The sequence below is a fragment of the Solenopsis invicta genome, chromosome 12 (genome assembly GCF_016802725.1).
Source record: "Solenopsis invicta isolate M01_SB chromosome 12, UNIL_Sinv_3.0, whole genome shotgun sequence".
Classification (NCBI taxonomy): domain Eukaryota; kingdom Metazoa; phylum Arthropoda; class Insecta; order Hymenoptera; family Formicidae; genus Solenopsis; species Solenopsis invicta.
The window spans coordinates 20,776,517-20,802,720 of NC_052675.1; the positions used below are offsets into that span (position 1 = coordinate 20,776,517).

Consider the following 26,204-nt stretch of genomic DNA (forward strand, 5'->3'; position numbering starts at 1 on the left):
AACGTTTCGACGGAATTATCGATCTACGCATTCGTATCTGGATCACAACCTCACGCGGACGTGTACTCTTTCGCTACGTGGTGATAATGTCGCTTCGCCGATAGTGCCGTCACAGTGTCGCGCGTTGTTTTGATAATTGGCGCGCAATCGTAATTAATCTCTCGTACGCGAGTGTTATTGTGCATCGACTAGATCTGAGAGGAGGCGGAGGCTCGGGAGGAGCATCGGGCAACGGCGGAACAACCCTGTGGTAAGTATTTATATTATATTAGTATTTTAACGTTGGTTGTGTCGTTTATCTAATCTAGATTTCGTATATTTTGTGTGCTGCAGATCAACGTGACATTGCGACTCCGCTGCTGCGCGTCGGGTCGGTGAGTACAAAATTATTTATTTGCATTATTTTTTGGAGCATCTAATTAGCATTTAATTTTAAAATATTTTAAAAGTAATTTTTCGTTGGTGCCAGAAGGGGGCTAGCTTATTAGGGATCACTATCGCGTCTCTTGATTAACAGAACAACATTAATCCTTTTTTAGAATTAAGATTTTGTTTTCTTTAATGTTTAATTATTTTCTATAACTATATATAATTTTTAGTTTAGCACTTTCTTAATACTCAACAGTCATAATTTATTTGTGCAGAGTTGAAATCTATGTACGACATATAAAAATGTTGCAGACAAATTAATATGAAAAATATGAATGCACCAGTGCGTCATAAAACTATATCTATATACTACAAAATCACTTTTTTTTTCTCATGTCGACAGAATTTTTAAATAATATTATACTCTCGCTTTCGATTTATATTTAAGAGCTTCAGCTTGGATCTTAACAAATCATCTTTGTTTGATTTAAATAATGTTAAATATTTGAACTTCAGTTTAAGCATTTTGATCACGGTCCGATTCGCTCTCAAATCGCTATTGGCTTTATTCTATTTTTGTTTATGTTTAATGAACAATAAAGATAGAGGAAATTTAGTGTTTTGAACGGGAATCTAATCGCGGCCTTAGTCAGTATGACAGATATCTTAACTGCTCTAACTCGCTAAATTTAACGCTGAATAACTCGTTTCGTGAGGCAGATTGCCACCTTTTTCTATCAGATTTTTTTCATTTTGAGTGAAAACGTGTCGAATGAGTACATTCTTATTAAGATTTGAGGCAAAACTCTTATTCTAAATGCTAGAATAATTATAACAGATGATGTTACAATAGAATTATTAATATTTGAGACACATTTTAAACATGTTGTATCTTTCATTTCATGAATATTCATTCAGAGATACATATAGATCAATTTTTTTCAAAGATGTTTTTTTATTTTCGTAATGCGCGTTTGAGAATTTATATGCAATACGTACTTCTCATTTCTAAAATTTATTTTAATTTCATTATAAGATGTAAAAATAAAGCATGAAAACAATTTTCTAAAAGCAGATATCCTTCGCCGTTAATTTTATCAGCAATCATCAAGTATGAGGGTATTGAGCGACTTGTGTCAAATTCGATTCCTGATTTATCAGTGGTTAATATTTATTTTATTTATAAAAGAGCGAAAAACATTTATATGAAAAGCAATATATGTCTCTAAAATATACAAGTTTTAATATTACTCTAATAATATTTCGTAATTTTAGAATAGAATTATAAGGTTCGCTTCCATGTTGTATATTAGAAGGAAGGAGCGAGAAAAATCTCATATTGGAAGAGACAAAGAGACAAAGTGATTAAAGTGTAACATATTTCATTAGGTTTTTATTGATGTGACATGTATAAATACGTGCTCTAGGCATACTGGCGTTTTTCGTGTAATAAAAATAATTATAGCGAAAAACGACGCAGAAAGTGTAATATCAAATCGGTAATATAGTATACGACAACCACCAAGGTTGATACATGGTAAAATCGTCTTCGAAATTTATGTAAGTCGCATTTTCTGGATACAAAGTACTATCCATATCTATATCATTATTGGAAATACGATTAATTAATCTTTAATTGACAGTCAGCGAATGTAGGGTTATAAAAGTTTACCTTAGGGGAAGTTGGAGCTGCGCATACTGGATATTTGGCCCGTGCTTATAGATTTATCGCGCTGAGACTTATTTAAGTCCGTTATATAAAGGGTCAAAAGAAAATGTAGAAACTTTCGGATATTATAGGCTCTTTGGCACGACTATCCGGATATGTTTTAACATTCCCTGATTGATTTCCGACTTATAGCTTCCGAACTACATTCGGCTATAGGGCTATCAAAACTTATCTTTCTAACGTGCGAAAAGAATTTTCATGACAAGTTTTTTGCTCATACTGCATGTTGACATATACGTATTTAGTTTAGCTTGATATCTGAGTATTCGCGACGATATATTCTCGTTACAACTCAAATCATCCTACTATCTTAAAGTTTTGTGAATCTCACCGCAAAGAAGGAATGTCGGAGCAATTGTCTATCCGTGTGTAAACCGCAATTATTTTTGCCGTTTCTATAAAATAGCAGTTCTAAAAGAATAACTTTCTAAAAGAGGAGAACAAAATAAAAATTTGAAATTATGCTATCGTAGTTGGTACTATCTCGACTTCCTGAGACGTGTCACTTAGCATTAAAGTAGCCGTCGTTTGCTGCCGAGAATTCTGGTCGATACCTCTGGTGCTCGGTGGAACGTACGTCCACCACGCTAAGAAAAAGAAAAGAAGCGAAGCCGCTTTTCCGATGAATGCCAGCGCGAGCATATACCTGCAAAAATATATGCGATGTAAATAACAGAAATAAGTAAATGTTCAAGTAGAAATAAATCAGAGAAAGCACAAATAAGTAGAGAAGCACCAATTACAGTCCAGGCTGGATCTTGCTTTCTAATAATATTTTATAAACTTTAAATACATTTTTAGTTAGAAATTTTGGTCACCGAACACGGTCGGGCTTGAAACACATAAACTGAAGTTAGACATAATATAACAAATTAAATTGTCAATTTTTAATAATGATACTACAATTAATTTGGAACACTATAAAGAATTTATTACGAAAAATATTACCATTACGATTTGAAACTCTCTTTCTGTGACAAAGTATTTATCTCAATAACCATTTAAAATTTACATATAAAATATTATCAAGCATCAGTCTTGACTGTATACTGAAAAAAAAAATACAAATTTATCTGTGAAATATAATTTTGTGGGATTTAATTATAGTGAAATATTATATACGACGAAATATGTAAAATTTTATTCCTAGCAAATAAACCAATTAATAAGAAAAAGAGATGTATTTCACAGAAATGTATATTTTGTCATCGCAGTGAAATTTTTTGATAATAAACAATGAAGAAAACATACAAGTAATTTCTTGCTAATACTTGGACTTATTTCTCATTCTCTGTTTATTATACTTGTCTTATTTGAGAGACCTGGGCCTAATCATCGTATAATTTGCCAACCTGCTCATGTAATAGTTGTCGTAAACGAGACACGCTCCTCTGCCGTCGCACGTTTCGTTCCACAAGATGCAAGTGTCGTCTATAAGAGCGCCGAAAACCATGGGTGCCGGTATCGTCCCCAGAATCCGAACTTTGATCCATTGTATACCCAGAGCGAACGATCGCTGATCGTCGCGCACGACCCTCAGCGTGGACGAGAGCGCGGGCATCGTGCAGAGGAAGGTCATGAACATGTTACAGAACGCCAAGACGATGAACAGCCACAGGTACGAGCACGAGCTTGCGCAGGTGGTATTGATAGCTTCGTACTGGACGACGTTCCCGGTATTTTCGCTCGTCAAATTCATCGCCGGCGCGTGTATACAGCTACAGTCCGAGTATACCTGAATGAAGAAACGTTTATTTTCTACGTGAAAACGGCTCGTCTTTCTATTCCGATAATACACTTGGGAATATAGTTATACTTTGACATTGTTTATCGGCGTTTCTCGATAGCATCCAGCGTGGCAGGGCGAGTAGTACGTGATCCCGTCTACGCCGCATATAGGATCGAATTGCGATCTGGAGCACCCGCAGCCATTGTTGCAGCTGTTCTCGAGAGACATCGCGAACTTTCTGTAAAAATAAGTAAGCGCAATCTCTCGAACGAGCTACTTATTATCGTTTGCGAGATTCTACTCCTATCGTCATTAGGCTAAATTTATCGACTGTGTACGAACCTCGTGAGGTTTTGATAGGGCACGGTCAATCCAGCGAAATCCAAGTTCGGGCAGTTTAGAGCGAAACACAGGGTAAAAGCGATGCAGGCGGTTGTAGCCAGCAAGCAAAATTTCAAAATGCCGGAACAGGGTAGGTTGAAGCGTTTGATTAGATAGCCGCCGAGAAAAGTACCACCGCCTCCTGCCGGTACGGTCACCAATCCTAAACATCGAAAGCGTTATTTTATATAGCGGTAATTAATTAACGTTCAGATATTATCAATTTGCTGACTACGATTTACATTATTCTTTTTTACATGAAATCATTTTCGAAGCTTTATGAAAATGATTCCACGCAACGCGCTCGTGTGATATTCATGCTACCTATACTACGATAGACTTATTATTAATTAATTGAATCGTGACATTATTCACCCATCAGTAACGCGGCCGAGCTGGCACTGACGCTGAATTGATTTTCAATCAGTTTCGGTAGGAAAGCAGCAAATCCGGCAATCAGCAACCCTTCACTGGCACCTGCTAGATTCAGCATAAAAAATGCCGGATTTCCAAGTAATTCGGTCAAAGCGCGTGGCAGCTCTCGTATCTTGGAAAACGCTTCTCCCGTCGCCGCGGTGGAAGATCGAGCCGATTTCTCGTGCGCCTCCGACACCCTATCCTTGGCTAATTCCTCCGATCCTATTCAAACCGTTCGTCTTTTTATAGTGCTCACTTGTACCCAATATCCTTCTGATATCTCCGAGGAGTTTTTCTCTCTTTCACTATTATTTCATCTAAAATCTTAGAAGAGGGAATAGTGATCATACCGGGTAAAACTGCGGGAAATGCCAAAACGGGTATCGCGATGACGAAGCATATGACAGCTGCTGCTAAAAAACCGATCCACCATGCACCAATCCAGACATTACTATCGGAAGTTAATCCAATCCTGAAATTCATCAACGGTTTTAGAATGCAATAGATTGGATGTGAAACGTATTGGCAAGTCTTGTCTTTGGAATTATATTTAGAATTCATTCTATATAGATCCCGATGGATTTCGATACTCTATTTCGAGTTTCCTTTTCAACGATAATGGATGTAAGTATACGCGAAAACGAAACTGGAACACCGATTAATTTCTATCGTTTTTATCACGGTTCGATTAACTGACGAGAAAAAAATATCTGACCGATATTTCACCGCTAGAAAAAGGATATACATTTGAAAGATTATTTCGGACGCATATACGATTTAATCTATATGTATATTATATTCCAATTTAACTTTTTCTCTGGCAGTCATTTGACAATTCTAATCTCGTGCATTCAGAAATTCTCAACCGAAAAAAACTTTACGTCATTTTTTTTAATTAATCGATAGTATGAGAAGCAATCTCTTTTGCTTTTAGCTCCAACATTGATGACACAATTATTTGAATGAATAAAAGTAATTTTGCCGAAGATTCGACGACGAATAACGTATAACTATCGATTACATATAGTTACGTTAAAACAATAAGATCACTGCTGCAGTGGTCAATTACCAGTAGCTATTTAATAAAACTGTTAAATTAGATTATTTAATAAACATATTAAAATAATAAATTGCAAATTAATTAATATCTTTTAGATCTTTAGATCTTTTCGTACAGATTTTATTAAAATATTTTTAGTTAAAATGTAATTATATTAAGTTGTTTTTATTTGTTCATCAACTGGCACAGCGACTACATTTGAAAAACATGTTTTTCTCGGTTTTTTCTATTTAATAGCGTGATAGCACAAGTCACGAATAGATCGTAAACAATCTTCAATGGTTTTGAACAGAAATCGGGACGTCTATAGCACGTCTATAGCACGAGCTAGTCATTCTTTAATTTTTTTTATACTTTTGAGTCTTTTGAGTGATATATTCCAATCAATATTGACGAGTTTTTTTAATTTGTCGATTGATCAATTGCATTATTCGTAAAAGCAATTTTTACAGAGTAAAGGTGCATTTGCACATAATGCGATTGATCAATCAATGAATTAAAAAAACTCGCCTTGTATCTCAGGACGCTGAAGCGTGAAGGTTCCAGGCGTAAGCAAGAGTTTGCTGTTTATTCAAAGAAATTTAAAGTACCGGAAAATTATCTTAAATTAAATGTACTTTTTGTAATAAAAACCTTGCAAAAAATGACTAGCGTATGATCATGTAAAAAAATATATATAAACTTCTCATAAAAATAATTAAAATTCTTCTGTTAAAGAATTTAATTGGAAATAATAATTACATAACTAAAGAAGTAAAGTTTTGGCAATTTAAATCTATTATCTAAGAAGTAAAGAATTAATCTGTAACAATCAAAATATAAACATTAAATATATATAACATAAAAAAAATTGTTTGAAAAAAAGATTTGTTATTTTTTTTACAAAGAAAATCAAATTATGGTTAAAAAATTGATTTTTTTCATTAACATCTCTAACAGTGACTCTATATAACGAAAAAAAAATATTCTCTCTTTGCAGATAGAAAAGAATTCCTTTATTCAATATATCAGTCTACGATATTTCGTAAGATCAAAGCTTACATCATATATTATTTACACAATTATTAATGTCAGTTACGTAAAGGACTGCTGTTGAAAATTTTGATAAATATTAATTACAAATGTTTCACTCGATCCATTGACATTACGGAAATACCAATGACGCAATTTTTATCTAAAAAGTAATAGAGAGAATCGATGCTTGTGATCTGAGAAAAGGAATAATTTGTTTAACGCTCGAAACCCATTACTAGAGGAAGCGGCACGCGAGCGAAGCTATAATGTAACTTATCGCAGGAAGGAAACTTGAAAGTGAGAAAGCGGAAAAGTGCACGTAGAGAAGTCATTCATTTCAACCGGCTTGAGGCCAGCTGCATCTGCCGGCGGTCGTAGCCGCTGCTGCTGCTGCTGCTGCTGCTACATCTCCGGCGAAACTTTTCATTTACCTGCGAAATTAAACGCGGCGCATGCACGAACGACTCTCACGTGCAGCAGCGATAGGAGAGCCCGTACCTATTACGCGAATAATTTCGTCTTATTTTTGTGTTCTTTTTTCTTGAGAATCTCGTTTCTCGTAAAAGAGAAAGGATGTAATTGCAACCGCAAGGGACGTAGTTGCGGAGAGACGCGTCGCGATTTATTTCCATTTTATTCATTCCTCCTCCGCGCAAGTAAGATTTTTCCCTTTCAGATATACGCGCGTGAGCGCGTGTGAAAATATGTAAAAAAAAAGGTCGTCTCCTCGAACGATTAATTTGATTCTCACGCGGTACGGAATGACTCAACGGGGGTTAGGTCGATGAAGGGGGTGCGCGCGGTGGTTGGGGAGGAAGAGTCCGCAGGGAGACGCGTAGACAAATGGAACTTGATTGTGTCCTAAGTGCTGGGGGATGAGCCAACAGTTTTGAAGGGTAATATCGGCGTCATCGTCAAACATTGGTTCGCCACTTGACATTTTCCCCATGGGATATATTATACTGTACATCGGTGGAGTTACACGCACTATTAATCTCGGCCCATTATACGCTCTAATGAGTCTGTGGAATATTTTTAACGGCAGCGGTATATTACAGAAGCGTGCGTCTCCGCATTTTCACGCCTCTCGAATAAATATACACTTTTTTTCCTTTCGAATGCATCGAATGTACGACAATGTATTAAACCGATTTATCGACGCGCCGTCGTTTGATAATTGCTACTGAAAATTAGCTAATCGAATCGTGCACGCTCTATTTCACGCTCATTCCTTTCCGCCATCCTATTTATAAGACGGTATCTCTTCAATCTTTTTTCTGCACGTGTACCTGATATCTCTTATCAACTATATTCGCAAACTGAGAGAAAAAATTATTAAATTTTAATTAATATTTAATTCGAATACTATTAATGAAATATTTACTAAATGTAAATATATTAGTATAGAACTACTTATTTAATTTTAGTATTATTTTTTACAAAGTTAATATTTATGAATCTCATTTTATTAGTGCTATTCGAATAAACATTTATTAAAATTTTATAATTTTTTCTCTCAGTGCAACTATCGATAAAAAATAAAAAGACGATTGAAAACTAACGGATTAATCGACGCTTTACGTATTATTGAGGGATCATTTTACTATCAAATTCCTCGTGAACAACCAACATGCGCATTACGATCAACATACCAACGTCGTCATTCGAATACTAGTGGCAAAATGACGAATATGCGCATTTGCATACCATCAGATCAGTGAGTTATTCCCGTTCGTAACCGCGCGTCGACACACGCATTACCGTGTCCGTATTCGTATATGTATATACATATGCGTTCTCGCTTGTACGCGTATATTCCATCGGAGAGATAGACGAGAACGACCGATAAATCCTCGCGAGAATTTAATAAAGTTACCGCTGACGCGCGACTAAACGTTCCCGCATGTTATCAGGAAAAAAAGTGGAAAATGCGTTTAGCGTGACAACGGGAAGAGACGAATTCCGAAGCCACGACCGGTTACACGTTTCTCCCTGTCTTCGTTCGACTATACGCTCCACATCGCGAAATGCGAATAAAAAATATCCATCACTCTCGGCTCATTGTCTCTTCTTCTCGCGGAGAAAAAAGATATCTGATATATATAAAAAAAAAATATATAAAAGAATATAGCGCGCGCGGATATCGATCTATTTGAATATTTAAATACTTACGTCGAGGAGTCCACCGTAAGAAAGTCTGTGTAAATTTTCAATAATTCACCACCGACCACGTAGCCTAGTGCGGGTCCTATTATGGCCATAGTATAATAAACACCTGACACAAAATACATTTTATTTTACTAAAATCGAGAAAAAATTAATATGTACACGGAAAGAACGGTTTTGCTGAAGTCTATAATTTAACCACACAGAAAAAAATTAGTATTGAATTAAAACTAATATATTCTATTAGTTTTAATTCAATTTAACGCAATCATTGTTTTATACATTGAGAAAAAGATACTTGAAAATTTATCCGTGAGATATAAATTTATTTCATTTGATTTTCTATATATGACGAAATAAGATTTTATTCCCAACAAGTATATCAATTAAAAAGAAAAATGAGACGTGTCTTTCACAGCAATGTGGACATAGTAAGAAATAACAGGGCAATTTCCACACAAGACGAGGGCTGGATGTTTATCGTCTCATTTCAAGATCTTCTATCACATTATTACTTGGCTTATCAACCAACGACGATACATCCATCCTCGTGGAACAAATTCTTGACTCCCACTTCCCAGAACTCGAGGAACTGTATTGATTGTCATTTTTGGGGAAGATTTATCGAAGATAACTCGAAGAGAAGCAGAAATGTCTGATGAATAAATTCATGTTACATTAAGTCAAATATATTTTATTTGCGTCCCAACAATTGTATTCGATTCTCATTTGTGGAGCAATTTTATTTCTTTTAATATCGAGAGTTCTTATACTAATATTGTTGAAAATAGTTTCTTAGACTATCAAAATAATTATGTAGGATGCTTAAAGTTGCAAAAAGTTTTAGCATTCTAGCAAGCATCTTTTGAATATCAATGTAATTATTTTTATACCCATACGTAGTTCAATTTTTAGGTACTTGAGCAAAGCCGTTCTTTACGTGTATGCGTTGTTTTGTAGGCGTCTCTTACCTAGATACACCGAAGACATCTTCTTCGACACATTTTCATCTAAATACGTAACCCCGAGAGTATAAAAGGGTGCCGCACCGGCGCCGTGCAACAGCTGAGCTACCAGAAATATGGTTAAGTACACGCCACTGTAAGGCTCTAGCTCCGCTTGAACGGTAGATTGATCCGTGCAGGATATCTGAGTGGCCGAAATAATGATAAATCTGGCGTCGCCGGTTCACTAGGCAAACTACGTAAATAGAAGTGGAAATCGAGAAAAGCACGATATTACAAACAAGTTTCGATTAGTCACGCACGCATTTCATTACGCATTGTGTTTGTTATCGATTGTGATGTAAATTTCAGTTAGAAATTCTAACGAGAAAATTTAAACGTGTGTGTTCAACCGAGCGATACAACCGTGTTTTGTTAAGAGTTACGCGTTACGAAACAAGTTATCGTTTCGATTAAACTTGTCACGTTGCGATGAAGTAAACCGCGTACGTAAATGAAGAATTTAAATACGTTCGATAGTAATTTGCTCGCTTACCGAATGGCTCGATATATTGCTGACACTTTGGCATATGTTGTCTGTTTGCTGACCCCCTCTATATGGTCCGGCAAGATAATGCGGAGACGCAAACAGCAGACTACCTATACCTAAGACTAGAATCCCTATGCCGATATACCTGCGACAGCCCAGAATATCCGGTTATAATAGGGTAAATAGATGTAAAGCTTGCGTTAATTCTAGACCGATGTTTTCAAAGACGAAGAAAGAAAAAAGCAGAACAAATCGGATAAAAACAGTGGAAATGGTCATCAAGTGATAGCGGTGTATTCAATTATAATGATCTGCATCATAGCTAAATATATATATTATTTGGAGTGCTAGCTTTTTTTTTATCGGGTAAAATAGGTAAAAAAAAGATCTCCGGAAGGACTATCGATTGTCGATTACGCGAACGAGGGTTCCGAAACGTCGTCGCCGTAGAAAAGAAGCGGGATGAGGATTAACCGCCGACAGTGTCGGACCGAACTGACGCGTTAGCAATTAATATTTATGAGAATCGTCGTGCAGAAACGTTATCGGTATTAATATTAATGCGTGAGATAATGGCGCGAGACGACATACACGTGCGTATATACCTTGGTTTCGATGCTTTCGCACGTCCGCCGAGATAGCTTACTGGTACGAGAAGAAGGAAACTAGCTATATCGTATCCGCCCGCTATCAAGCCGGTCTCCGACGATTTCAGTCCGAATCTCCTCTCTATCGTCGTTATGACGACATTTATAAAACCATTTACGACCATTCCTGAAACAACGAAGACGCTCATTTATACGTGCGCGTGTATGTACGAGTATGTGCGTGTACGTGTAACCGATGGCTCCACTCGCTTAACCTATTCAACTTTACGATATTTGCTTGTCAAAACCCGGCAATTTATTTTACAACTGATTGTGAAGGATAACTTTTTGTGTGATAAAAAATTTTAATTGCAAAATATCACGAACGATTTTTTAATAAGCATATTGCAATCTATCGTCACGTGTATTTACATTGAGAATTTAATGGTGCTGCAATCAGGGTTGGAAAGTAACGCCTTACTTTCTTTCTATTATTTTCTTTTGGTAACGATCCTACTTTTTTCTGTCTGTAACGGGAACGATAACGTCGTCACATTTTTACAGGAAACGATAACGATTTTTATCGTTATTTTATAAACGCGCGATATACCTGCGTATGGATCATGTTACGAAACCACTATATTCGTGCTGAAGTGATCAAATAGTGATACAGACGATTGGATGCCACTCTCGAAAAAAAATCATCAAATTTTTGTGAAAAGGTAAATGAAAAAAGTAATAAATCGTTACTTTCTAAATAACGTGTTATTTAAAGTTCCCAACCCCGATTGCAACGTATATAAGTCTACACATCAGCGTTGATCTTTTTAGCTTCTCTTATATGGGACCACCGAGTAAATGGCTCCCTTAGGATGCATCTAATAAACATATTTTAATCCTAAAGAACTACCACTGGCGAGAGAGAACACTCATTTCGCTAAAAATTAAATATTATATTTTTTTATATTTGCAAATTTATACACTGAGATAAAAGTTGTTAACATGACTGAATTTTTTAACTCGATTAAATTTTTTCAGTTCAAGTATTTATTTTATGTATTTGCCTTAAATACATAAATACTTGAACTGAAGAAATTCAAAAATTGAAAAATTTAGTCAAGTTAACAACTTTTCTTTTTCAGTGTATATTTTACAATAATTGTTGAATTTTTTTTTTTTTTTTTTTAATTTTCTCGTCGACGGTTTATTCCTTTTACGCTGTTCTCGTATACGTAATAGACATCGGTCGAACAATTTTCCCGTTACCGTCAATCATCAACCCTCCACTCTTATTTTCATGTAGAAGCATCAAAATTGCGAACTCAAACGTACGGCTATTAGCGTCACTCGTGCGATAACAATTTGTCGCATCAAATGCTATCGAGGAATTATGTCTACAAAGACGCTGCTCGCTCGATCTCTTTTTATAATAACGGCGCGCGGCGTGCGGAGTCGATGAGAAGAACAGCGTGAAAATTCTCTCGTCCCTGACATTCGCGTCTAATCTCGAATGATCGAAAGAAAGTTAACGCTTTACGCACCAACGCTAAAGGCAAACTCGAAAGGAAAGGAATCAAAGAACCGAGAAACATTTCGTTGGCGCAAAAGGTTTCATGTAAAATTCAAATCAAATTTAAAAAGCAGAACTGCGGCAAAATCAAAGCGGAAATTATCGCAACTGGCAGCAGCGCTGCTTTCGATACACTATTTTCCAATTAAAAAAATATGTTTATTTATTTAGAAATCGTTTTACTTTTTAGAGAGCTATGAATTTTTTCACTCGATAAACTTAATGGAAAAAAACGATAATTCTTCGTACCAGCCTAATCTATTGGCATCTTTCAAACACGAGAGAAAAAATTCTTAAATTTTCATAAATATTTATTAAAATTTAATAACTTTTTCTACAGTGCAGCATTTTGATTGAAAACATGAAAACGTCGTTTTCAGAGCGCGCTAATAGGCTCATCGAGATGAAGCGTATCGGGCGGATCTCCGCGTACGAAAAGTCATCAAAGTACGTACCTTGCATCGCCCCGGCCCAGCACAGCCAGAAAAGCGCCCATTTCGCGGTGCGAAATTTCTGTAAATAAATTGGCCTGAACCAGAACCAACCGCATTTCAGATTGTCCGCGGTTCTGTCCGTCTCCTTCGGAATTTCCGGCTTTATTTCCGGTTTTCTCGGGCCGTCCCCAAACTGTTCTGGGAAGCTAGACAGGGTCTCGTGCATGTCCGGCACCCCCGACTGTAAATTACATCAGCCAGGATTTATCTCTATCATCTGGGATATAAATAATGCATATTGCACATCGCACTTCGTTTCCAATATATGTTCTGACGCTCTCCTTGCCGGTCTTATAAAATACGATATGCAAAATAAATGGCGACGTGAACGGATATACACGGACAGAACAATTTTACTGCAATATCTAAAAATTTAGCTAGATATACAGATCAGAAAATAATTTTATGTACAACTAACAAAATAATTATATGAGACATTTAAGGATGATTCCTATGAGCGCTACAATATTATTTAATATTAAATAACATTCCTGAAATATTAATTAATATTAATAAAGAGTGGTTATATGTTCACTTCTGATATTACGTGAATATTATATGAGAAATAAATAATATTATTTACTTCAACATTTTAAATGGTTGGAACTATTATAATTTTTAAATGTAATTATTATGAAGTTTATGAATATTTTGTGCATGATAATTCATATTATTTTTCGACCAAAAAATATTCGTAAAACGTTTGCATAATATAGCACGAATGTTATGTAGAAACGGACATGTAACGTTAATGCAATATTCCTATAATATTAAAATAATATTAAAATTATTCAATAATATTTTCGGAACATTATTTTAATATTATTTTAATGTTTAATAATATTCGTATAATATTCTAGGAATATTGTAGCGCTAATATGATTCTGCTGCAAAAAGTTTTGATATTGTGGCAAACAGCTTAAACGTAAATCCAATATAAATTTTTTTTATGATTCAACATAATCATTGTCAGATCTGTACTTCAGCAAAAATTGTTCGTTCCGTGTAATAATAAATTCAGCGAGCTCACGCGGCGTGCGCAAAGCGACATGATTGGCTGTAACAATAAATAGAAGAGAGAACGTGCTACGATCTCGGTGTGACAGCCACGGTCTCGAGCGATAGGCGTCGTCTACATGCGTTTCGTTCCATATTGTTGATGATCACAAACCAAATATTAGCCAGACGCTTGCGTTCTCTTTACTTTCTTTTTTCGAATCTCCTAGTAAATCGCGAGACAGAGACGCATTAAAAAGACACAAGAATCGAATTGCAAACGATGCATCATGTAAACGATACTCACGTTGAATGCAAATTTGTCCCTCATAATAATGGATAATATTTCCAATCTACGTGATTCCGCTTATTTTTTACTAAATCAATCTTTTATCTCGAGTCCTTCGGCGACAATAGATCGCAGAAATGCAACAAACATTTAAGCCACTGAAATATTTCACTAGGTATCAACGGCCCGTCTCATTAGAGCTCATTTCCAGTCCGATCGGTCAAAGATCGCGACTTCCTCGTGAACCTCGTGAAAAAAGACGTCGGCGCGCGGATAAGAAATGCAACTTTGGATTGATAAACACCACTTTATCAATTGGCAGAGACAGTCAGACGCGATTAGTCCGCCGCGCCGCATCCATGTTTTCAAAGCTGAACTTTATTTGCTCGACGACGAATATTATTATTGTCTACGAAGCGCTGTTACTTCCACTTTCTTTCAGTCTTGCATCTCGTTTTTTTTCTTCCTTTTTTCTTTCCCTCCTTTCCCTCCTGCTTCTCTCTCTCTCTCTCTCTCTCTCTCTCTCTCTCTCTCTCTCAACAATTTCTGTTGCGGAGCTTTAATTACAATTTTCTCAACCGGCAGAAACGCGCCGATAATAAAAAGTACGTCATTTCATCAAACTGTATCGCGGGGCTCGTGCTCCGTCTCGTTGAACTCGTCAATTTCGATTTCCGCGTAATCGAAAGTCAATCGAGGATAGCGCGCCGCACCCGATACATTGCGCCGCGAATCTACCGTTTACACCGTGTTCCATCATTGTAATACATGATTCGTTCGCGATTTATCTCCCGTTTTACTCGCCGGTCTCGATTGGTGTACCCCGAGCAACGCGATTTTCGTTTTTTCGTATTGCAAGGAGGAACTTTTCACGGCAAAGATACCTCTCGTTACACCTCGGTCATAAGACTTCCAACGAGCCGCAAATAGAAGTCTAGTTTCACGCACGCGTCTTTCACGTTCATTCTTGTCAGTCGCGTCCGAGCCGGAGCCGGAGCCGGAGCCGGAGCCGGAGCCGAGGAAGAAGAACGCGTGGTAGTGACTGAGAGCGCGCGTCGCACGCGACTGAAGTCCGCACCCACGCTTCAAGCTCGCGCTCGCGCTCCTGCTCTCACAGTTTTCCCCGTTGAGTTTAAACGTGGTATAGACAACTCTTCCCCCCCCTCCCCCTCCCCTCCTCTCTCTCTCTCCCCCTTCTTCTCTCTGTCCCTCTTCATCCCTCTACTATCAACCCACCACCCGTGCTTTTATCACAGACATACCTTTTCTCCTTCCATTCCCTCCTAACTCGTCTCTCTCTCTCTCTCTCTCTGCTCACCCTTCTTCTTTCTCTCCCTTTCCATCGCTACTTCCGACTTACACTGTACTCTCTTCTTCCCATACTCTTCTCCGATCCGCTATAAACTATCCCTACTAAGCTGTTGCTTCGCCATCAAGACGTACGAGCTACCCGATTCCATCCGTCATTTAAATGTGATCAAGTTTATTGGCTTTTGCTGGGAATTTATGCGCCTCGTGTATAATAACGTAAAGTTCCTCGCGCGAAGCCCGAGCCGACTAATAAGCGCCTGACGTGTGTATTCATGAGGATCGACATCGTCGCTCGCCCTCACCGGCAGTGTTTTAGCCACTAATTAACGAACACTCGTTATCAACTTCGACCACACTTTGAGGAGAGATAACACTTCTTTTACGAGAGGCGCGCGATGTTATTATTATCAATATTAATTGTCGCAAGAATAGTTAATTACTAGAGCATAAAGCTAATGTTTTATTATCTTTATCTTTATTTACATCTCTAGAATTAGTCTGCCGTACCCGCCGTGAATGTTGCCACCTCTGTTAAAGTACGCGAGTATCTGAGATTGCTCGTCGAAATCGCGAACCTTACGTAAGTCACTTCTTTGTAAATTCAAAATGAATAATTTATGAAATTTGCAAAATCGATAACTGCTGACTTGGCCGAACGAACTTTTTTACTCGAGATTCATTATCTTGCACTTTTCAAAAGCAAGGGTGCGTCTTACGAGATACATCGAATGAATCTTGGCGGAAACGTTGAAAAGTTTGAATTTTCAACATTTGAACCAGTGGTAGCAATAATCGCATTTTCTTTGTCGCGCGAAACACGATTTACCACATCCGCTGTACGCCGCGACCATTGAAATATTGTCAAGGACAATCTGTGCAAGGCAAAATGTCTCAATCTCAATAAGACTCACATCTGATAGAATAAATCTCAGAGATTAAACTAATAAAACCCATACAGCACAGCATAGAAAAAGCATTACAAAATTATTACTGCGGGGTTTCAGCAACATTGCAACAATGGTAAAATGTCCGCATCATAAATATTCATACGTAACGTTGCAGCAACATATGTAATATTGTATTAATATTGCTGCAACACGTTATGTATCAATATTTCTCAAGCGGACATTCCTTTGTTGCTGCAATATTGCTGAAACGTTGTAGCAATATTTTGTAATGTTTTTGCTATTCTATGCTATACGAGGAGTAAATTAGCAGGTAAATTTATATAGAGTGATATAATTTAAAAATCTGCGAAGAAGGAAGGAGTGGAGGAGTAAACGAGATAACGATTAGGAAGGCTCGAATATTCTCGCGAGTATGCGGAAATTTCCAAAGCGCACGGGAGGTAGACAACTGAGAGACAAGCGTAGGTCAGGTCGGATATATCAAACATCGTGGACGTGCTTGAATTTATGGTAGCAATAACGCCGGTACGTAGAGAGGCGAGAAGATCGAAATAAATCACTATGATAATATCGCCTCTTAAAGAGGCTAGCACAAAATACAGGGCTACGTCGAGCGCAAGGGGGAATACCCTCTAGCTCTCGCGCATTCGTATGCGAAAATTGAACCATTCTGCGCGCAGCGAAAGTATAATAGCAAAAGAAAGAAAGGGCGAAACGGGCGGAATTATGTTGGTGTCATTTTGAATCAAGAATTATGCGTGTGTATAGGAATGGAAAGTATTCTGGTCCTCGCGTTGGCCAGAGCTATTTACCGTATCAAATTAAATATCACGTCCATCTGTCCAGCGGACAGTGATTATTCGCTCAGTGAAGGCAGACGCGCGTCACTGAAAATAAAAAAAATAAAAGAGAGAGAGAGAGAGAGAGAAAGAGAGATCACCACATTATGCGTAATACGTGTATACATATGTATACATACGTGAAGTGGCATATTTTATTACACAATGTAAACGACCGGAGCGGGGAGCAAGTCGAGATTGTGCATGTTGCGCGAGGGGGAGGACAGGAGGGATGGAGAGAGAATGAGGGAGAAAATAAATACTCTTTCGGGGACCATCGCGGGGACGCGCGACGCACGTTTCACAATCCACGCGACCGCTTCGACATAAATTTCGTGGATTTAATAAAGATTCATGGCTTCCGCTAGCAGAGTGTATGCACGGCTGTCGTGGATGGGTCTGATCGTCTGGGAAGACGACGAGCGAGCGGGCGTCGCCGTCGTCTCTTACGACGATCGTTTCACCCCATAGGCGTCGAATTTTCTTATGAAATTTATGCTAAACGCTCCCAAGTACGTTTTCTCGTGTGGCTCAGGTGTTACCAAGGATCCCCGATCGAAGAACGTATGTCTCGATTTCTAAGTATCTTGTTCGAGCGCGTAATTTCGGTTGAGAAGGAGGAATATCAAAATAAAAATGGAGAAACAGGTATCTTTGACTTTGAAATAAAAAAATTGACCATGAGTAAAAAATTAGTTTTTTAGGAAAAAAAAGAAATGTTTTTCTTATCAAGATACTCTCTGATATAAAAATATAGAATTTTTTTTTATATTCATCGTTAAAACGTTTGACATCATATTATTTTGATGTTATTTAATATTGTTTATAATATATATATATATATAACTTGAAATTGAAGCAAAAATATTCTCGTTTTATTACGGTATTTAATGAATTGATAACTGCTGTTTGTTAATAAATAAATAAATAATAAATAAAAATATTTTTATGTCTTTTACTGTATTTTTTTATATTAATTTATGAATTTTTTTCCAATGATTAAATAAACAAAATAGATATGTTTGTTCAAACAGCATGAGCTTTAAATTCAATTTTCACTTCCGACAATAATTTATAAATACTATTGACGCAAAGGTAATAGAGAATTAAAGTAATGATAAAAAAAAGTAACGACTGAATTCGTTGACGTAAAAATGTAACGACATTACCGTTACCGTTACAAAATAAAAAAAAATATCAGTAGCGATGACGGAGTTATTTTCCCAACCCTGACAAAGGGCAAACAACGTGTGTTTGTGTTGACGCTCAAGACGTGGGACGAACTTGATCTTTATGGAGATCGCGAAAGGAAGCTTTTAATAATTTCATAATTTGATGTATAAGAAGCAGCGTTTACAACGGAGACAACTCCGAAGGGTAGGCAAGAGATTGTCGCAACCAACCTTAACCAACCCAAATTCTGATGTTACACACGAAATCTCGCGTAGCCTCGTATGCATGTGTAACAGTCACACGTCTCGTTTCTCCTCGTCACTTTCGGGCGCGCGAAAGTCGCTCGTTGTGTCCGTGCCTCTTGATACGCGCATCGCGATCTCTTTTAATCCTCTTATACGAATGCGAGTCACGGCATAAAATCTATACTGACTGGAAAATCCCACGAACGATTTGGTCCTCGCTCGCATTTCGAGCCTCGAGCCCCGAGCCCCGTATCGCACGAGAGATGAATGACATCAGTCACAATTCGCAGTCGATTCCTTTATCGATCGCGGTCGGAAGTCCTTATTTGTTGTATGTATGTATGTATGTTCATACATACGCGGCGTAAAATATTTTCTGCTTTGCGCGATGATTATCCATCGATCGATTATCCATCGATCGAAGGACGAGGGGGGAGGAGGAAGCGTATATAATAAAATATACTTTTGTGGCATTTCCCAGCTTCTCCTCTTTTTGCCGCTCGGCCTCTTCTCGTTCGAAATGAAAACGAGTGTCTCCAAAGAGCTTTGTGCGCGTCTACCGTCACGTTCGATATTCCGTACGGTTTCTTTATGCCGACACACGTTTTCTTCTCTGCCGAGGGTCTGCCACCGGCGCGGCGTGAGAGCTGGTGGTAGGCTGTTTCGCGACGCGCCGTGACATAAAGCGCGCCACTTGCCATTTAGATTTCCTCCGTTTCTACTTTTGATAAAAATTCATTTTGGTAGGAAAATGTTGTGTTCCGGTTGAAAACCCGATTACGGCGCAGACAGCTCGATTATTGGTATAATATTTTATGTAAATAGCGTAGAGTTGGAAGGAAAAAAATTTTGAAAGATAAATCTGTAATTATATTGTAATTAATATACAATAATGGAAAGTCGCCAATACTGTATGGCCTTTCCCTCCTAAAGCGGCACCTTCGTATTTCTGGAAACTAAACATTGCACTTGTTATTATTGATAAAGAAAATAATCTGCTTAAATAATTAAAGAAATAAGAAATAATACATTAATGACTTTTCTATAAAATCCGCTAAAATGAATTCTTAGAAAACAAAAATTAAAATTTGCATCATTTTTTCTTGCAAATTTCATAGTTAACTCAATGGTGAATGTATTATTGTTGTGTGGTAGCTTTCTAGAACTCTTTCGTTTATATTTTTCTCTATCATATTTTTCTATTAATGCGGTTTCAAACATAAAGTCACTGTGCAGCGTAAAAGCATTGACTACTTAATCTTCAACAATGTTGACAAATGTTTCATGAATTTTTTCATATTTTCTTAAATATCTTAAGGTAAGAAAAATAGCGCCAAATGCGACAAATCCACTAGGTGCCAAAATAACCGTATAAAGTAAGACGGTTCAATTATAGCATTTTAATCTTAAACTTTGTTGTTTACATAAAAATGTATTTTATTAGTTAATTTATCATCAATTTATTTTATATAATGTAATTACAGAGTCATGTTTGAATTCTGTTATTACTATCTAGGTGGGGCTCAATTTCTCAGATGCTTTTTTTTGATGGTTGCGAAAATGGTTGCGACATTAATTATTACAAAATACATAAAAGTATCATAAAAACTGCTATACCATTTGATAGAAGACACTTTCCAGTTGTATTTTTAAAGTTTTATTTTTAGTTTTTTTTTTTAAATATACAAAAACTAAATAGAATGTCACTGTAACTGACATCCCTCTATTACAAGGACATAGACAAGTGCGATAAATTACACGATTAATATACAGTATTAATTTATATGCAATTGCATTCTTGAAGCGAGATAGAAAGTTAGCGGAAAGTCCACCCCTCTAATCAATGGACAACTTTCGCAACAGCAACGTTTAGAGCGTATGCCCGTGACCGATGCATTTCTAACAACTGTATATTCAGGAGTAACTCGATTTACGGGCATATGCAAAGTGAATATGCCAAACAGCTTGTTAATGCAAATTAAACGGCACTCAACCGACAAACGGGCATTTCGCGAAGCAGATGCCAATTATTTAGACGTTTGTTCCCCTCTCCCGTTTTTCGCATCCACTTTCTCCGATATTGACGCGTCCATGTCGCTAGCAAACGCAAGGCAAGTATTTTTTTTCCGAACCATTAACGTTCTGGTAACGCAATACACTAACAACGAATATTACATAATTATACCTTTTCATACACTAATCTACGTCTGTAACAGATTGTAATGGATAATGGTCCGTGATATCGCATTGTTAACATAAGCACGTACGAGTTACGTGTACAGTTTAAATAAATATCCTTTTATTACGTATACGCACATTTGTTATTCTGTAGAAATTGTTAGGTTTACGTAAAATGAGAACAATCGTTCAACGTATTACCTCTGTAAATCGATCGATTATTTACAATTACAAGTCATCAACACATTTTCTCTCTCTCTCTCTCTCTCTCTCCCCCTCCCTTTCCCTTTGGTCCTCCACTCTTTACAGTTTTTGAGCTTTTGTGCACGGTTCATTAATTGAGACAATGTCGAAGAACTCCATGATTTTTTTACGTCTCTCCGCCTTTTTGTACCATTATTTTTTTCTTCGGACTCTTTGTCGCGACGACGGGCGCATAATTGCAGTGCAATTGCGCTCGACTCGCTTCAAATCGACATAAAACCGTTTCCCCTGTACGAGCTATGTTGCCGAAAATAAGGCATTACAATAGGGATGAAAAGCGAAACCACGAATGTAAACCCTTGTAGCGAGTGAAGAGCGTTCGCTACAGTCCAACCTATTCATACTGTCGGATTTCTAATGGAAAAAAAAGAATTGACAGAAAATTGTACACTCGGCTACGTTTCAATTGCTATTGTTGCACCAACACGCGTCTTGTTACAGAAAAATATATATAAATCGTAGAAAATTCCACCAATGTATATGAAAAGAATTATGGCATTGCTAAAATGTTTAAAAATTTAGTTGGATTTGAAAATAACTTTTCGTCCGTCAAATTAATTATGTAGGGCGCTTAAAATCTGATTGCTAAACTGTCGAAACTTTTTGCAGCGTTGCTCATCATGCTTGAGCGTCCCACATAATTATTTTGATGATCCAACAGAAATTATTTTTAAATCCGAATGCAGCTAAATAGCTTTTAGATACTTCAGCAAAATCGCTTTTTTCCGCGTACGTGTGGTTGATCAATCTACTTCGTTTTATGTAAGTGTTCGCATCCGAAATTAACCGTTCGATCGGAAAAGTCCGGAGGCGTCAATCCGACAAAAACCGGAGAATCGCAGAAAGTAACTATTCCAAAGTCAATCAATTTACAGGGAAAATAACTGCGGAAATAATATCGATACACATACATGTACGTAGATTAAGCAGACAGTAATTTCTCTGCGAAAACACACTTTCCGCGCCCGGCGATCTGGTAAGCGAAAATCAAAGTTTATTATGCAAAGGCGGTCGTTGAAGTTATAACAAATGCTAAACACTTTCCTGATGCCAAGCACTTTCATGAAAGTACGAAGAGATATGAATAAAAAATAAAAAAAATAAAAAAATACAACTATGCCAATCTAGCTCTCTACAAGTTTCGTAAAAAACACGGATGTATATTATTATATTATCTGCCCGAAGAAAGACGCGACAATATCTCGAGCCTCCTGCCAACAGCCTTGCCTTACATATACTTATGCAAATTTTCAGAGTATGCGGATGCAAATTTTCGCAAACGCAAACACCGTTGGGATAGGTAAAATGCGCTGGGTTACAGCAGTTGTTTATTCTTTCGAGACACCACGCGATAGGATACGGTGGCAAACTCCTGCCTTATCGTCCGTAAGATTAAAATGAAGTTCAAGTTTATTAAAGAAAGAAGAACGCGAGACCAAGAATAATGACAAGCTTTTTAATGTAATATCAAACGTGATGTAATATTGAAGATTAATTTAAAAAGTTTTATTGACTTTTCAGAAGATAAATCTTATATCATTTCCGGTAACAACGTTTATACCGACCTAAGTAAAATTCTTTAAACAACTATAGAGAAATAATATTTAAAGATACAATAGAAAACGAATTTAAAAATAGAAAAAAGCTAGATTATAGTATTTTTATGTGTGATTTATAAAATAAAACTATACTTCAGAAGTAAAGTTCAGAATAGATTTATGAAAACATTGTCATGAACTTTTCTAAGCATAATAATTTCGAATCACTTTATAAAACCTCAGTAAAATTCCATAAATCATCATTTTATATATAGATAAAAAGAAATAATCAATCTGTCACTTTGGTCAATAAAATATAAAATTAAACTACGATATTTAAACTATTAAATTGCGCACCGCAGTGACAGCGATTTGTTAAACTTACAGCATTTATGGTAGAACGCGTAATTCTTTTTACCGATTTTATACCTCTGAAAAATAATTAAGAGTCGAAAGCACAACGGGAGGAGAATCGAGATAAATCAGTTTTATCTTCCCTCCAGGTACCGCGTGGTTCGAGCATTTAAATTACTCTTATAACAACGCACGGTGCGTGGTTCGAAATTCAATTATCTCACTATCGATCACTGCAAGAACTTAGCGTAAAAATTTCTTTATATATATCACGTAGATACCAGTATTTTTTGCCACTTTTACATCTCCGTACACGGAATATTCTATAAAGTTAACAGTGTTTAAAACAAAAATTATAACTTACGAATAACTACTGTCAAGCGTTATTGTATTAAAAAAGTATTACATTTATAATGACATTTTGTTATTATATTGGCATTCTGAGCCAATTGATATGAAACACTATTATATTCATAATTCAGTTTGTGCCATTAGCATTATTTGGAATATATTATATTTCCAATCTTTTAACGAAATTATTATTTAATATTATCAACTTACTATTGGCTCGACGCCATCATAGCCTAAATTGTCTATTCCTGTCATGTTGCAATCTGTAAAGTAATTACAAATATGATTAATATATATATGTGTGTGTGTGTGTGTGTGTAAATTTATATAAATTATTATATTATTTGTTATTTATTATACTATAATATTAATTATTATATTAATTCAGTAGAATTAGATTTTTAATAAAATTTATTAAATACACATTATACCTGTCATTTTTGAAAACATGTGGCTGATAACCCAGCGAAATAGCAGTACATAAATCTGTAAAATGAGTTTTTAAAATTAAAATAATTTATGACAGAAAGATATTAATTATATTGTTCGAATATGTTAATTATTTTATATTGCTCAAGAAAATTGTTAGTATAAAAAAAATCGATTTCAAAGTAATCAAAGTATCTCTAATTCACGAGAAATCAAGTATATATGTCCTCATTCAAACACATCAAAATAGTATGTTTTTGAATGTTGTCACTGTAGTATCTTAGTAAGACGATCGTTGATAGGTGCAAATAATGCGTAATAATGTTCACAACAGTCGAAGGATAACAGGATAATGGACGTCACGTTAAATTATTATGCACCCTGCGCGGAATGTGTCCAGACTTAATCTTCATATAAATCGAATTCAAGGTTCGTATGTAGTAGGTCACTGGTGGGAAAACTTACATAAGGTCACTGCACCAGTCGCTGAACAATCACCAGTAAATGACTATTTAAGAAGAGTGTTAAAATAATAAGACTTTATAATAATAAATCAATTAAATTAATTGATATATGTTTTTAAGATCTATTTTTCATACAAATTTTATTAAAATAGTTTTTATTTGAAAATGTAATTATATCAAGTAAAAAAATAAAATGTATACCTTTTTTTAATTATACATTTTATATCTTAATTATATATTTTTAGAATTGTGATAAAATTTTATTTATACATTCATTGACTGATTCAATTTTTTTTGTTTGTTCGTTAACCGATGTAGTGACTAGCGTCAATCCTATGATTTTAACAAGTACGTTTTCTCGAAAGTTTAACAATGCAATGATAAATGTGCAATCATTCAAAGTAAATTGGTCACACACGTGCACAGGCAACAATTTATGACGACTTTCTGCATTTTTACGGTCGAATCGATACGATAGCAAGTATTGTCATGCTTTCCTAGCTTCAAACATGCATAATATTTTGTCGTGACCAATATGGAGTATTTAAAAAAAGAGAAATAAGAAAAATGCACGAATGATCGATCAAGTGTTGCAAACCGAACCCTTTCCGAAAGTAATACATAAAAGTAAATATATATAATAAAAACTTTCTTTTATATAAAAGAAAACTTTTGATTTTCATGAACAAAATACTTTTTTGAATCATTTAAATATAATTTCTTTTGTTCTCTATAATTTTCATTCAACATTCTAACAGTAGCAGTCTTATAAGTATTTCTATCGTCAAAACATAAACGATCACAATTAGTTAAGTAAACTGTTTCGCAACAAATCGGATTTCCCGCAAATAGATATTTAAATCGCAATCATAAATCAATTCAAATGAAAAAAAAAGCGTTAAAGTATGCATCGTTAGAATAACCTTTTTCTCCAACGGTTGAAAAGACTGGTAAAAAGATTCTATAACGTATTTCTTCCAAATTTATACGATGGAAAAATGGCTCACGCGGGATTCCTGCTTTATCGCGAATACGTAATAACATTTGTTTCAGCCTACCGTAATGGTCGTGCAAGAATAAAAGTTTCTGTCGTTACGGATCATTCAGCCATCGCTCAACTCTCTCTTTCTCTTTCTTCTTCCCGATTTCTCTAAAATAATACATGCGCGACGTGAAAATTTGAAAAACGCGGAAAGAACGTCGATACTGCTGCTGTAAATCGCGCGACATATCGCAATGATTTCTCGACTCGGCGACTCTAATTATATGACTCTCAGTGGTTACTGGCGGTGCTTCCGTTAATTAATTTGCGTCTGTCTGTTCGTCTCTTTCGCATCGTCATATAATTAATTAACGTAACCGTAGGCTTACGAACAAAAACGAAGATGAGGAGTGATTATAGCTGTACTTTAAACGGTAGATGCAACCGTTTCCTTTCGTTCTTCAAAATTATGCGTGCAACATTTTTTTTATGTAAAAAAATCGAATCTATGTCGATATTCGACATTACTGTATTTATTTTAAATGATAATGTTAATGATTCATTTATAATTTTATGCGCGATGCAGTTACAATTAATAACGTTTACAATCACAAGACACGTTTCCCACGATACAATCTTGCATTACTTACCGTGTTAGAAGATATCTATAGAAGCGGATGTAGAATCCGACGATTCGCCACCAAAAATAAAGAAGTGTGATCCATATCGATTATATAATTCCGTTATGGCAGATGACATCCATTTCGGCTCCGTCTTTAGAAAGCAACGAGCTCACGGTTACGCATCGCGTTTTACTTCGCTGGTGCGAACGAGTCCACAAGTTCAAGACGACTACCTTGGACGCTCACCGAC

General features: G+C 36.2%; 1 protein-coding gene across 5 annotated transcripts; it reads right to left on the reverse strand.

Annotated features, from left to right (window-relative positions):
- Positions 1-1,747: 1,747 nt before the first annotated feature.
- On the reverse strand, positions 1,748-26,123 carry LOC105202696 (solute carrier organic anion transporter family member 4A1). 5 transcript variants are annotated; one of them, XM_026136231.2, is made up of 14 exons: positions 25,408-25,467; positions 23,888-23,942; positions 23,667-23,719; positions 12,972-13,191; positions 10,965-11,133; positions 10,366-10,504; positions 9,837-10,014; positions 8,872-8,974; positions 4,976-5,097; positions 4,584-4,847; positions 4,170-4,371; positions 3,915-4,065; positions 3,451-3,833; positions 1,748-2,744 (listed from the first exon to the last, which is right to left on the reverse strand). In XM_026136231.2, the coding sequence occupies exons 1-14, from the start codon at positions 25,450-25,452 to the stop codon at positions 2,558-2,560; spliced, it is 2,271 nt and encodes a 756-aa protein (XP_025992016.1). In that variant the 5' UTR covers positions 25,453-25,467; the 3' UTR covers positions 1,748-2,557. The 5 variants fall into 5 exon arrangements, with proteins under 5 accessions (XP_025992016.1, XP_025992017.1, XP_025992019.1 ...); XM_026136232.2 differs by lacking the exon at positions 25,408-25,467 and adding an exon at positions 25,982-26,123 and having other exon boundaries at positions 2,461-2,744; XM_026136234.2 differs by lacking the exons at positions 23,667-23,719; positions 23,888-23,942; positions 25,408-25,467 and adding exons at positions 14,041-14,232; positions 14,314-15,413 and having other exon boundaries at positions 2,461-2,744.
- Positions 26,124-26,204: the final 81 nt, after the last annotated feature.